The 14,363-nt window shown below is 42.7% G+C and overlaps 1 protein-coding gene across 1 annotated transcript; it reads left to right on the forward strand.

The window, feature by feature from the left end:
- The first annotated feature begins 1,784 nt into the window (after nt 1-1,784).
- tbc1d2b (TBC1 domain family, member 2B) lies at nt 1,785-14,236 on the forward strand. The gene is given in 14 exon segments (XM_076089145.1): nt 1,785-1,847; nt 1,849-2,202; nt 2,954-3,104; nt 4,700-4,874; nt 5,711-5,865; nt 6,017-6,282; nt 7,807-8,229; nt 8,375-8,485; nt 8,705-8,901; nt 9,471-9,965; nt 10,052-10,169; nt 10,379-10,564; nt 11,837-11,958; nt 12,235-14,236. Coding segments are annotated over 14 exon segments (3,003 nt in total). The 5' UTR covers nt 1,785-1,793; the 3' UTR covers nt 12,431-14,236.
- Nucleotides 14,237-14,363: the final 127 nt, after the last annotated feature.

Genomic DNA, 14,363 nt, shown 5'->3' on the forward strand with positions numbered 1-14,363 from the left:
AACTCATTCGTGAGACAGTCGTTGTGAATCATCTTTCTGTTGGTTTCTGCTCAGTGGTGAGCAATGAGAAATCCCTCTGGGGGAGAGACCATCACCAGAGAGAGTCTGTGTCATACTGAGCGGGATGCCACTGAGATCTCAGCATACCCCGATGATAACGTTGCTCCAACCTTGATCTCAGAAGACACTCTGCTACTTTTCCCTATAAGCAGCTGAGCAAACCTGTCTCTGAAAGTTTGATCAGTGTGATTCTGAATGTCTACAAGGTTTTATTTTTCTCCAATTTTCATACAGTAGAAATTAAAAGCCTATTATCGATCGACCCAGCCACTGTTTACACAATAATTGTACCGTTATGTTCCATGTATGACTAAGTAGTGCTGCATGACCATGCGTGAGTATTTCAACATCAACTCAACAATACTGTCTGTCAGTTTCAAACTTCTTTGTGAGTCACTATGTGCTCCTCTGGGGGTGTTGAGTGGTTTAGGGTCAAATGTTATCACTGTTTCCGTGTTCGCAAAGATCCAATGTTACAGGCACAGTATCATACTGTATATAATGACCAGTTATTAATGTGTGAACAATATAAAACAAATGTGTGAACGATATAAAAAAAAAAGATTGCATCTACTGCAGCTGTGAGGCAAACAGATAAACAGAAAAGGAGGCAGAGTTATCAGACAGGTACCAGACAAGAGCTCTTAAGATCAATGTTCAGTCTTCTGGCGACATACCCATGAGGGGGATGTGGGTCTTTTAAAAGGTCACAAGACAGTTGAGGTTTGTAAAATGTCATTCCACCAAAACGTCAGCACATCACCTTTAAATCTGAGGGTTAAACAAGCATCCTGACAAACAACCTAAAGCAAGCCAAAGTTCAATCTGACCAACAAAATAAAAACACAGGTTACACAGCTAGGTTGTTGTTGGGTTTCACTGTTGTTTCAATGGGGGAAATAATTGGCGTATATCCAAACATGGGTCGAGTCATGTTTGGACATGTCTAGGACGCACATACATCACGCTTTAGCATGTTCACATCTACAACCATCAATCAACCCGAAGCATGCTGAACAGCTTTGGGCAGCTCCAGGATGAACTCTGAGCCCAGTAGGAAATATTCCAACAGACTAATATGTGTTCTGTTATAGACCTCCGTCTTACTGTACGAGTCACACTGTGAATAACATAAGTGAATGTCAACATCACAGATTATACGTTGGTGATAAAACTGCTGTGAACTAGATTGATTTATTCAATATACTGTAGCTCCTAAGAGTGGAAAGAGTAATAACTAATTTCCTTTTACTTACTGACATGACCCATTCTGCTTAACATGTACTTTTACTAGATACTGTAGTTTAGCTGCTAATAGTTCAGCACTTTTACTTAACATTTTGAATGAGAGACTTTTATTGGTAGTTGAGTACTGAGCTAACATATAGGCATATATGTGTAACAGGGGCCCAACAGCAACTTTCTACCCTCGGGTTCATCCAGCCATGTTCACCTGACAATTTTAGGTATTTGTATTTTATATTTCCAATTTTGAGGGATTTCAATATTTTATAATGACCAGATTTGGCGAATATATCTGTAAATCAACAACAAAACAGGAACTATTCTTTTTTGTTTGTTTACCATTTGCAGCTGCTGGAGTATCTCGGGTTGCACATGTGGTTGCACACCACCACCCAGCGGTGCTGCCGCCTCATGCACTTTACACGCGTCACCTTTGAAATAAACTACATCTCCCATGCTGCCCTCTCAAAAAAAAAGGGCAGGCAGTCATGCGGATGGAAACAGTGGTGGGCATCCGCTGCGCTGCGCTGCACGAAGAAGACACTTCGAGGAAAGATGCACGAAGAGGAGGATGGCAGCGGAGCAAGCCCCTGCACGGGCTCGCGGATTGTGGCCCCCAGGTCCGTGGATGTGGCCGAGGTCGAGGGAGCGAAGGAGCAGGCCTCCAAGCTGTGCGGGTACTTGAACAAACTGTCCGGCAAGGGGCCTCTGAGAGGGTACAAGCCGAGGTGGTTCGTGTACGATCCGAGGAAATGTTACTTGTATTACTTCAAGACTCCCCAAGATGCCTTGCCGCTCGGGCACATCGAAATAGGCGATGGGTGCTTCAGCTACGACGTGGAGGGGGAAGAGGGTCAGTTTGAGATCCGCACGACCGGGAAGGAGTTTCTCCTGAAGGTAGAAACTTTTCGGCATGTGTTGCACTGCTTTGCTGTCATTTGTCACTTCCTTTCTCAGTGTGGAAAACGCAGACACACCCATTCGGACTTGTTTTATTCTCAGCTCTGATTTTTAGTCGGACGTGCAAAGACTTCCGCTGACACGGTTGTGATTTGACAACTTTTAAGAAAGAAAAAGAAAAAAATGAATCGGGCTACACGTGTTTACCAGACACGAGCTTAATCAGCACATGAGTCAGCTTAATGCCCCACACACACTGTCGGTCCACTGTGTACATGTAGAGATAATGTTAGACTGAGTCTTACGTGAGCTCATCTGCCCCCATGACACCCCTTGCCTTGCCAATCAATCATCTCACGTGATGGTGTCTTCTCTGCTGTCACATGACTGTGACTGGTTTCAGTGCCAACAGACAGGTGTCCCTGGCTGCCCACTAAAGTCTGGGAGCGTTTTCAGCAGATGGTAGGACTGGTTAATACCAAACAGCTTGCATGGCCCGAGGCTGGAACTGAGACTGAAACCAGCGTCTGTGCTCGTTCACATGACCGATTCCTAAATGACCTGCTATCTAAAGCGCTCTCGGGCTGCTTCATATGCTTTAGTTATTTCCACAGCTGTTGTTATTTTCCTAGCCAAGGTGTCATTCCATTTAAATTGATGTTTGAGTTGCCTTTCAACCTTAGATCTCCAACATGTATTTGACTTAATTGTGTTACTTCTGCGTGAACTTGTGTGTGTGTGTCTCTAGGCTCACAGCAGACAGGTGATGCATTACTGGCTCCAGCAGTTACAGCAGAAGCGCTGGGAGTACAGCAACACACGAGGCTCCGGTCAGAGAGACAGCTGGAGCTCCCCGACCCTGGCCTACCCTCCCACGGGCCTCGTAGGGAAAGATAACGGTAGGCAGGTACACACACACACACACACACACACACACACACACACACACACACACACACACACACACATATATATACGGTGGGTATGGACACCCGTTTCCACTGCTCAGTCTCTTCACATCCAGGCAGCAGCTGAAAGTAAACATCTGTATCTGATGGATTCATATTTACACAAGTTGCCAGGTTCCCGAGTTCACACAGAACGAGCATGAAGGGGTGGTTTTGTCAAGCATTGATTAAATGAGGAATTAACAAACGGGAAAAGAGTTCTCCTCTACTTTATCTGAGGTGTGGTTTATTTGAATGCATTTAAAGAAAAAAACCTTTTTCAAGTTTCCCCACAAGTATCTGCCACTGTAACATGTCTAAAGCAATACATGCACCTCAACAGCATTTACAATACAAACAAGAGGATACATTTATACAGTATAATATATTATTAAGCCTATCGGTCCCAGCATACAGTGTTATGGCGATCCAAGCAAATGTGTGTCCACCAAAGTTTAGTTTTATCCCTCAAAGAGGCTGTAAACAGTTCTCTGAGTATTTGTCTCTTTTTTTTTTTTTTTGTTACGATTGTTTTGTAATCTATTCACATTCTAGGTGTGACCCTTGCCCTTATGAGGTCAGACCGGTTAGTCACATGGTTTGACTGAAAGAAAAGTTGAGTACAAGTTTTATGTAGAAGTTTGTTGTTGCAGTTTATCCATTTTTGGCTTATTATTCTTATTGGAGTCCAACATATTGTAATACTTGATTTTGTCAACATTGCTCAGCCCCAATGTAAATATATAGAATACAACTATGCTTAAAAGTAATCAGATGTTTAACATATTTTTTCACACAATGTGTTGTTTTTGTCTAAGAAGTCTTTGACCTTTTGTGAGTGAACTGTGATGAAATGTGAAGGAGCAGGAAACGCATGCGAGATCATTAATCTCTCTTTAACTGGAATTCTCCCTCTAGCTGTGCAGAGGACATTAATATTAGTGTCATGTCCTTTTTGCATGGCTAGTGAAAGAGATTCACATGCCAAAGCTTCTCTTCACAGTATAACCAAGATGCAAGATGACATGGTAGTAGCTACTGAGCTTAAAGGTTTAGATGCAACAAACCCAAACAAGCCGTGCTGTGACATGTGAAACTAATGTGCCGTATTAATTAAAGCTGGCACAGTTTGATCATTGTCATACTTAGATTGCAATGCAACAACAACTATGTGGTTACAACTATCTTCCTTCTTGGGCGTGACAGGATAACGGTGGAGCTGTTTGACCTTTTACAGAATGTTCCCACACTTTCCAAGGGAATTCCAAACAAAGAGGAAACTTTATATTTACCCCTCTTTGCTCAAAATGGCTATGTACTGTATTATTTGGCTGCTCTTGAAACCACAGACATCCACTCTGCTGTAAATATCATTCTGGGTGACGCAAGACGAGCTTCGCTTTACTCTGGAAAGCACGAAGGCTCACTATCTAATTTCCTAAAGAAACAATTGAAATATAGCTGCAGTCCTGCCAAACAGCAGTAATGAGTAATCCAGTGTTATTGTGGAGCTGTTCTAATTGACTCTAATATATGTTTTATTTCAGATGCACCCGTCTTTGAGAAGCTAAGTGACAGCATGGAGAAGGTCCGCAGCGACTTTGCCATGGAGACGGATACCGATGGCGGGGGAATGGTGGGTATCCAGTCAGCCAGAGGGCCTTCTGCTGCGTCCACCAACCCCCTCAACTTCTCCCTCAAAAACTTCGGTACAGAAATCAGGTGAGGCTGGACGAAAGCTTTCTGCAGGCTAGATGATATTGTACCCACAGTTTTTAAAAAAAGGAAGTGTATTTGTTTTTACTTCCTGCCAAACCGGCACGACGAGTTTGTCTGCTGTATGCCCCAATAGAGCTGTATTAAGTAAAAGAAGAGACCTCTTCAGCTCTTCTTGAGGTTGACTCAATGAGAGGAAATGGTTAGATCCATCGTTTACTGGTTGCTCTAGTATGCAGCCATCAACAGTTCCCCTTTATGGCCAAACAACACACCTATTCAAATGGTGCAAAACACTGAAATGCTAAAAATGCGCCATGTTTTGGAATTTGTGATGGAAAGAGAGGTGAGTAGGAATCTTGGAGCATTTGAGCTGCTTAAAGCATGTGTCCTCACCAGTTTGTTTTTGCCTTCTTAAGATGTAGCTTCTCATATTTTGAAATGCATAGAGTTTTATAAGAGTGTCCTGCAGTTGTAACTCATGAGCCCAGCAGAAATGTGATGTTGAGAGATGCTTTCGGGTCTCAGTTATGCTCATAAAGCGAGAGTGAGTCTGTTGCGGGGCTGCTGTTGACGAATGCATTGATACAAATTGAAGTGTGTCTTTTCCGTCACACGGACGTGAGGCTAATGACGGAAACACGTGGCTGAAACACGGTTCAGTGTATACGTGGTGTGAGGAAGGCAAGAACTGCATTCAGCTGCACACAAACAGCCATGTGGTTGCAGTGATCTCACATTTAGAAGAGTGTGTGTATGGGTCTCTTATGAGGATTTGAAAAGCGTTCACACTGAAGCTCCACGGTCTTACTCGCACTCTCATCTGGTTTTTGTTTTGTCAGGAACTCCATGTCTTATCTGCGGCCGGGCAGAGGAGGTGAGAGCAGACGCAGTGTGTTTCACACCAACCGCAGCAGCAGCGTAGAGGAGTGGGAGCTGGTGGATGCTCCAACCAAGGACTTCCCTGAACAGAAACCTCATCCAGACACACACAGACGTACGCAATACCCATACGCATTACATTCTCCTGAGACGAATTGTCTGTTATTGCTCCACTCATTTGCTCAATAATATGACAAATGGACTAACAATGGACGGCTCCGTCCTCCTGATTCACTTGTATCACGTCTTTATCTCTCCTCTCTCAGATTCCTTTGGGTCGGCCGCGGCGTTTACTTTCGACTTGGTGCGCAACTCATCGCGGTCTAAGAAGCCTTTGCTTCGAGACATGATGGGCTCAGGGAGGATTGGGCGCAACGCTGAGACGCGCAGTGCCGAGACGCGCAGTGCCGAGAGCTCCCCAGTGGAGTGTAACGGCAGCAAACCTTTGGAGATGCAGCTTCGCCAACAGGAGGAACTGAGCCGCATGCACCACGAGCAGGCCAAACTCAGAGAAGAGCTGGCCAGTCAGAAGGTATGATGACATGAAAACATGACATTCGGGGGTAGACTTGTCTCCAGAAAGAGTATGGGGAAGTGGTTACGATTATGTACAAAATGTTGTCATCACCTGGTTCCTGAAAGCTCTCTTGTCCATTCACTCATCTCATTCATTAACCAAAGGTGTTTTCTTTTTGCAGTAATTGTGATATCTCAAAGAGTCAATGGTTTTCACATGAACCATTAAATCTCCAGGATTAAATCTCCCACGTTAGGGGTAATACCATGCTGCTTTTACTTTCATCTTTGAATTCGACACAAGCCTTTGGTTGTGGCGTCTGATTTAGCGGTTTGGTGTAATCCTGATGCTCTCGCTAATACAGGAAGACGGCAAATGATTAGTCATGCTTCAGCGAGAAACGAGGAAACAGCAGTTCTCCTAACAACAATCGCAGCTGCGTCGCTGCTTCCCATTACTCTGTTCTTGTTTTAGTGTTGTGAGACCAGCCGGTTGATCACAATGAATATATAGTGTATGTGTGTACGCTTCCCCTGTAAAGTGGTTTACTGCCAGCTCAAACGTTAACAAGAATTAACCCAGTAACTCTGAGAACCTGACTCAACTGGCTGCAACTGCACAAGTGGTGTTGGAAATATTCAGTCACAGCTGACATTGTTCTGCTCAATGGGACGGACCAAAGCTGACATTGTATTGTTGCTGCTATTGATTTATGGCCTCCAGGTAATGTTTGGCCTCGACTGAATTTTTTAGTAACGTTGCAAAGTCCCCACATACTCTTCCTTGTTTATGGTGCTCATGGCGTTTAATTGCAATAAAGAAACGATGTCGGCTCTGCTCAATTCAGTCTTCAGACCTCTCTGTGGACGGTTTGGTCAACCAAATAGTTTCCGATGAAAACTAAGTTTAATTGTATGCGAGTGCGTCTGCATCAGTTTGACCACTTACAAATGCATGAGGGCAAATGTGGGAGCCAAGTATTTTCAATTCAATTTAATTCAATTCAATTTATTTTTGTATAGCCCAAAATCACAAATTTGCCTCAGAGGGCTTTATTTGCACATTAATCACAGTATTTACTTAATGATATACATGGTCATCTTTTGCTACTCAACTTTATGCTCTGTCATTACATGAAATACGTTTTCTTGTCATTGTGATGGCTGTGTTACGTGTTGCTGCTTAGGGCAGTGATATGACTGTGGCCTCTACCAAACAGTGAAACAGCAGGTTTTCTCACCGGATGCATCCTCGTGCAATTTAGCTCGTTCATAACGGCCTAAACATCACCTCTGCTGTGAAACAAGGCAGGAAATCCTGACTAGTCTGCACGGTCAGAGGTGTTTGTGAGAATATAATAGAATTGTTTCTTACAAGAGCGCATTTTTTTTTAGTTTTTTTTCTTACATGTTTGTGAATTTGCCCCACAAAGACAAACAATGAACATTGAATTCAACATATTGATTTTTACTGCGAACCAGGCGACCACATTTGAAGGCATAATCCTTAATAATCCAATATGTATCTTTACTCAATCAGGAGTTGGTGAGACTTTTACAGCAGACTCTGAGAACCTCCCAGTGCGATAGGCAGCCAGCGCACCGTCCAACCCCGGCTACAGATTCATCCGCAGCTTCGGACCAGACTCAAGGTTCGGCAGTGACCCTGCAAGAGACCGGCCAGTTGGAGGCTCTGCTTCAGGAAAGAGATGGACAGATCCAGGACTTGTGTGGCCACATGGAGCGCCTCGCCTTGGAGAAGGAGAGTCTGCAGCAAGAGCTGAAGGGCCTGAAGATAAAGGTGGGGGAGATAAACGACCAACTGGGGATGCTGATGGAGACCATCCAGGCCAAGGATGAAGTCATCATCAAGCTGTCGCAGGAGAGTTCAGAGCAGAGCGGTACTCCAAACGACGGATCACCATCGCCCAACAAAGATCAGGAGGAGATGGACATCCTGAAGGTACAGGAGGGAACCTTTAAACCCGATATATAGTTGATACAAATTATACAGATTATGAGAATTTTGAGTGTATAGAAAATGGATTATGTTATTTCTTTAGCTTCTTGTAGTCTGATTAACTGCGCATGTGTTTCTTCAATTTCAGGACAGTCTTCAAGGCTACAAATCCCAGAACAAGTTCCTGAACAAAGAGATCCTGGAGCTGACAGTATTACGCAGAAACGCAGAGAGTAGAGAAAAGACTTTAGAAGCAAAGGTACACAGGATGTGTTGGTCGGTTAATGGTGCATTATTCTGATAATAGAAAGAGGAAGTCTGAGGAGCTTGTAGGGGAAGTCCAGTATTGCCCTTAGCTGGTGCCCCCTAAACCTAAAAATGCCAAGTAGGAACAATGAATAACTAACTATAATATCTTGCTGCTGTCAGTTATTATAGCAAAAACACTGATTCAATTTCTCTGTTGTCTTTGCTGCAGTATTTGGCGCTGGAGGCTAAGCTTTGTCAGGTGGAGAGTAAGTTTTTGGTGCTGCTTCAAGAAGTGAAGACCCCCGTCTGCTCGTCTTCAGAGCAGAGCCCAGCCCGAGAAGTCATCTCCCGATTATTAGAGGATGCGCTGCAGGCAGAGAGCTCCGACCAGCAAGAGCACCCCATCTTTAAACCAAATGTTGTCGGGTACAGACTATGCCAAAAAGACTTTGTTAAAATATGCTGTTATGTTTTGTTCATATTGAAAGTTAGGTTACATTTCTAACTAATTTATTCAAGTGTTGTTGTAAAGTAAAGTAAAACAATTTTACAGCACTTTATACATGTTTTGCGAAGATAAACTGCTAAATATAGATGACATCACAATGTAGTTAAATGAAAATCTACAAAAGTGTCCGTCCTCTTGGTATAATTTGACCAAAATCTAACAACACATCAAGGACAACTCCATTGCAGGAGAGAAAGAATCGCTCGTGTTGCCTAATAGCCCTAATAGGCCCAAATGTAGTGCAGTCCTTAAATCTGTTTTCATTTTTCTTGACTGGAAAAACTAGCTCTGCTAATTTGTACTTTGTTCGCTGTTGATGTTGCTCTGACGTCTTTGCGAGCTCAGGCATGTCCTTTAAGGCTCGTTAAAATGTATTGTTAGAAATTCAGGCTGAGTGATGTAGGAGATTAACCAAATGTGGGTCCCACTAAAAGTGTTGTTGAACATCATTTCTCTACGTTTTCTCTCTTCCTTGATTTGATATCAGCGAGTATGACACGTTTGGCTTCAAGACTGTCCCCGAGGAGGAGGAAGAGGAGGAGAGGCTGGTGGCAAAGATGAGAGCTCTGGAGCTGAAGTCTCTATCCATGACGGATCAGGAGGTGTCCATCGGGGTGAAGTGGGAGAACTATCTGGCCAGCACCATGAACAGAGACCTGGTGCGCTCCCCTGAGCTCAAGGCCCTGTTTCGCTACGGCGTGCCCCATGAGCACCGGTCCCAGGTGTGGCGCTGGTGTGTCTCCTTCCACGTCAAGAAGTTTCGTGACAACTTGCCGCCTGACTACTATGAGACCTTACTAACTGTTGCAAGGGACAAGCCCAACCCGGCCTCAAAGCAGATCGAGCTGGATTTGATGCGTACTTTGCCCAACAACAAGCACTATTCCTCACCGAGTACAGGCGGCATCCAGAAACTCAGGAACGTCCTGATGGCTTTCTCCTGGAGGAATCCAGATATCGGCTACTGTCAGGGGCTAAACAGGTACAGGAGGGGTTCTGGTTTCTCCATATCCTTCTGTCCCTCTATGCCTTGTAACTATTCATTTATATTGGATTTTATTTCTTCAGGCTGGCAGCTATCGCCTTGCTGTATCTGGACCAAGAGGACGCCTTCTGGAGCCTTATAGCCATTGTGGAGGTCTTCATGCCAAGAGACTATTACACCAAGACTCTGCTGGGCTCACAGGTGAATAAGGTTATATGCTAGCATTGGAAGACAAGTTGCAGCGTCATATTCACGTGACTGTGCGGCTCATGATCATACAAAGGATGTAGCACAGTAGTCGGCACTCTTTGCTTTCTTTCTCTCTGCTGGATCTGACCCCATGTTTTCTTCTGCTGTGCTTTATTGTTGGCAATAAAGGATGTAAATGTGTGTCGGTTGTCTTTTTGCAGGTTGACCAGCGTGTGTTCAAGGACCTGATGAGTGAGAAGCTCCCTCGGCTTCATGCCCACTTTGAGCAGTACAAGGTGGACTTCTCCCTCATCACTTTCAACTGGTTCCTGGTGGTGTTTGTGGACAGCGTGGTGAGCGACATCCTCTTCAAGATGTGGGACTCCTTTCTATATGAAGGTCCTAAGGTGAGAGCCCGAAGAGAAAGTAAAACTTCAGATCTTGACATGACTTGACATGACAGGAGAAATGTGTTGTCTTTCATTTTGCCTTCATCTACAGATGATATGTTGGATTAATTTTCTGTTTATGTAAACAAGAGTTTACCCAGTTTATCGCTTTGACCCACTTTGTCTCCAACTTTATCCAACCAGCATTTGTGTTTGGATTTTTCCAGACCTCTTTTACCCTGCCAACAGCCATGGCTGTACAAAGTTAAAGCCCCACTATTTGTTATGTTTTACTAATAATGCATTAAATTCCTATTTTTAATGGGACAAAATCCCAATAGAACATTATCACCCACCTCTGCGTTTCTTCTTCACGTCTACAAGAGGTGAGGTTTGTGATGTAAGTGTATTTCTGTAGGCATGTGTGTGAAAGCATGCGTATAGAATGCTATTCTTAACATGGACTCAATGTTACCAACAGCTGCTCTTGAGTATCCAAATAAACAACAACAACTTTTAATTATATATAATAAAAATATACCGGCACTATGTGTTTTTTAGCATGTAGTAGAAAAATATAAATGAATCCAGCATTGAACCTGCAATAACAGATTTTTGGCCACTTGGGGGCAGCGGAGACGAGCTGCGGACACCAAACTGACGATCTGTATTATCAATCGGCTTTTAAAAACATCATTGTGAACTTGTTTGTAATTTACATATCCAGCAGACGCATTGCAGCAGCAGAATTAATTTGGAGTCGTGTTTGTGATGAAGTCCAATATTCACCATCACCTGAGACAAACATCTAAATGCTCCGTATATGTTCACCAGCTAGTCACGTAAACTTTGTCTGTCTGCCGTTTTGTTGCCGGGCCTGTGGCATGCTCTGAGTTTTATTTTAACCCTTTTCATGAGAAATAGCTGCCTGCTGTAGCTGAAAACGACACAGTCAAGAGTTGTGAAAGCTATAAATCTCTGTGGAACTGCAGAGTTGGGTGATAATTCCCTGTGGGTTCATCACCATGAGTACAAACAGTTAGTCATGTGATCCATTGTGGATATGAAACTATTGATTATAGACACTTTATTAATATAGACCCTGTGTAGAGGTCTGTGGTGGGAATCATAGTTGTTCAGCTGTTCACTCGTTAAATAGCTTTTGCCTCATAACAAGACAGTGAAGACTACTGTGCTGCATGTTCAGACATTCCTCTTAAAGAGATAAATACGGTCACGCATGGAAAGTTATGAGGTGGATGTCACAGCTTTGTTCATTTTTCTCCACAGATCATATTTCGCTTTGCCCTCGCTCTCTTCAAGTACAAAGAGGAAGAGTTTCTGAAGCTGCAGGACTCCACAGCCATCTTTAAATATCTTAGATACTTTACGTGCACAATCCTGGATTCAAGGTACAGCAGCTGGAATTTGTTTTCATATTTCTGAGGACATCGAGTCTGCAGTAATAAGGAGCAAGATAATTAACCTTGGAATAGCTTATCATATCTGGCTGCATGGACAAAAAACTGGTTATCCACAGTCTGTGAGTTTTGCATTTGTATACAGAATAGTCGTAATAGCTGTTCAAATATATAAAACGGGGACAACAGGATGTCAAATCTGCACAGCACAGAGCATGCAGAACAATAAACAACCATCCCATACTGACAACTGTGTCTTTGTTCCAGGAAGCTGATGAACATCGCCTTCGGGGGCATGAACCCTTTCCCCATGCGACAAATTCAGAACCGCCGCTCCTTCCATCTGGAGAAAGTCCGTCTTGAGCTGACCGAGCTGGAGGCGATCAGACAGACCTTCCTCAGGGAGAGAGAGACGAGTCAGGACAGACGGAGCTTCGTCAGCGACGATGAGGAGGATAACTGACATTAAGGTTGTCGCTGAAGTATGATGACAAAAAGATCATCTCCATACGCCGGTCATGTGTTGCAGTTGTAAAAGGATTTTTTCGAAAAGATAGTTAGTCTGAATCAGAGCCGGACCAATCAACTTTCTATACATTTTTCGTCGAAAGAATAACTTTACGAGCCAAATGGGCTTTCTATCAGTATTCCTGCCATTTTAAATGCTTTACTTGTTGTATGCTTGTGTGTATATGCCTCATGCACAGCACTTCAACCTTCAATGCCGAGCTACACTCTTACAGTCCCAATCAGTATTTTAAAAACACGGATGTGATCTTTTAATAGTTAGTGATTTTATGTCTGTTGAAGGAATGATTGTTGTTTTTTTACTCTTGTTTCCATTTGTTTTTCTCTGCCCCCGGTCCCTTTCACACACACGTCTTAAAGTTGTTTACCTAAATCTTTTGCTGAAATTCAAATTTTGCTGAAACTTAAAATGTAAATCTTTGAGCCTTCTGATCACCAAGTCATTCCAAAATTGTACATATCATTCCAGCCCCTCGAGGTTACACAGAGATTTCCTATCAAACCAAGGATCAAAAATGTAATCTTCCCATGTATTATCACTCACATTAACGGCACGTGGAACACTTTGGGAAAAACTGTGTTTGTATTTTGCAAGATATGCATAATGCTGGAATTACCTTTCAGATGCATTTGCATTCATTGTCCTCAGTGTGGCAGTATAACATGTGTCTGCCCAGTGTTTACACTAGTTCACATGTACCCTCAACACAGAATGATTTTAGAGTTTGATATACTGGCTTTGAAGTCACTCTGTCAACATGATTGAAAATAGAAATATGTTTTTTTAATCTATGAGGGAAGTGTTTCAGGAGTGTGGCAACATCTTTCCGTCTTCCACATCTAGGTACTAACAGAAGACCGTTTACTCTTTAGCACTGTGACCATATTCTCTATTACACTTGTCTCACAATGTTTGCTGTTAAACAGACCATTATGAAACAGTTGCTTGCTTAGAACGAAACCACGTTCATATTTGGTCAAACGACAGTGTACAACTGACGTTCTCTTGTGCGCAGATATATTGTTTACAGTTTGGAATAACTTTTAATTTCCTTTTATTTTTACGTTACTTGACTCTACTTGCTGTTGACGGATTATTTTTGCTGTTAGTTACATAATTGACTACCTTTTATTGTACTGTCAGTCTCAGCACCACGCCTAACATTTTGGACGGACCACCTGAACTTGTGACCAAATGACAGAATTGTGGTCGCTTTAATGATGGAAATGTGAATGAAAAAAAAAAAACTTGTAGAAGAAGAGATTCAATTTGTTTGTCTTCGTGAGAGCAGGTCTTTCATGAGACTCAACTTGGATAAGTTTAAGATGGAAAGATGTCTGAGGTCCAGTCATTTTGTCAAAGGGCTCATACAGTAGGTTTGCGCATATTTGTAATGCATATCTGTTCTGAGCATGGTTTGCATGCATTTCCTTGTTTTCTGTCAGTTTCATATTCAGATGGAATAAGCTATGTTTTATGTTATCACCTATTTCATTTCTCTCTCTCTCTCTCTCTCTTTTGCTTTTCCCAGCAATGTATTGCACACGTGTAAGGACAAGATGACTTCAGAATATTATAGGGCACTTCACTTTTTTTGTATGTAAATCTCTGGTATCTTGTTCATTGTTAATCTGTATCATTTAATTAAAAGCTTTTATATTACAGAATGAAATATGCCATTGTATGTTTTTTGTAAAACCAGTTAAAAGACAAATTCAATAAACAGCTGACAGAGTGTGATCTGACTCATCTGGAGGTGTTCATAAGAAGTAAAAAGAAACGGCTCGCTGTAGTAATCCTCAGTTCCTTAAATGCTTGAGCAGAATATACACCAGACGTGTCATCTTTATTGATAGCCGGTCTCCCT

Source organism: Anarhichas minor, unplaced genomic scaffold (assembly GCF_050575085.1).
Source record: "Anarhichas minor isolate MPS153535 unplaced genomic scaffold, ASM5057508v1 ptg000011l, whole genome shotgun sequence".
Taxonomy (NCBI): Eukaryota; Metazoa; Chordata; class Actinopteri; order Perciformes; family Anarhichadidae; genus Anarhichas; species Anarhichas minor.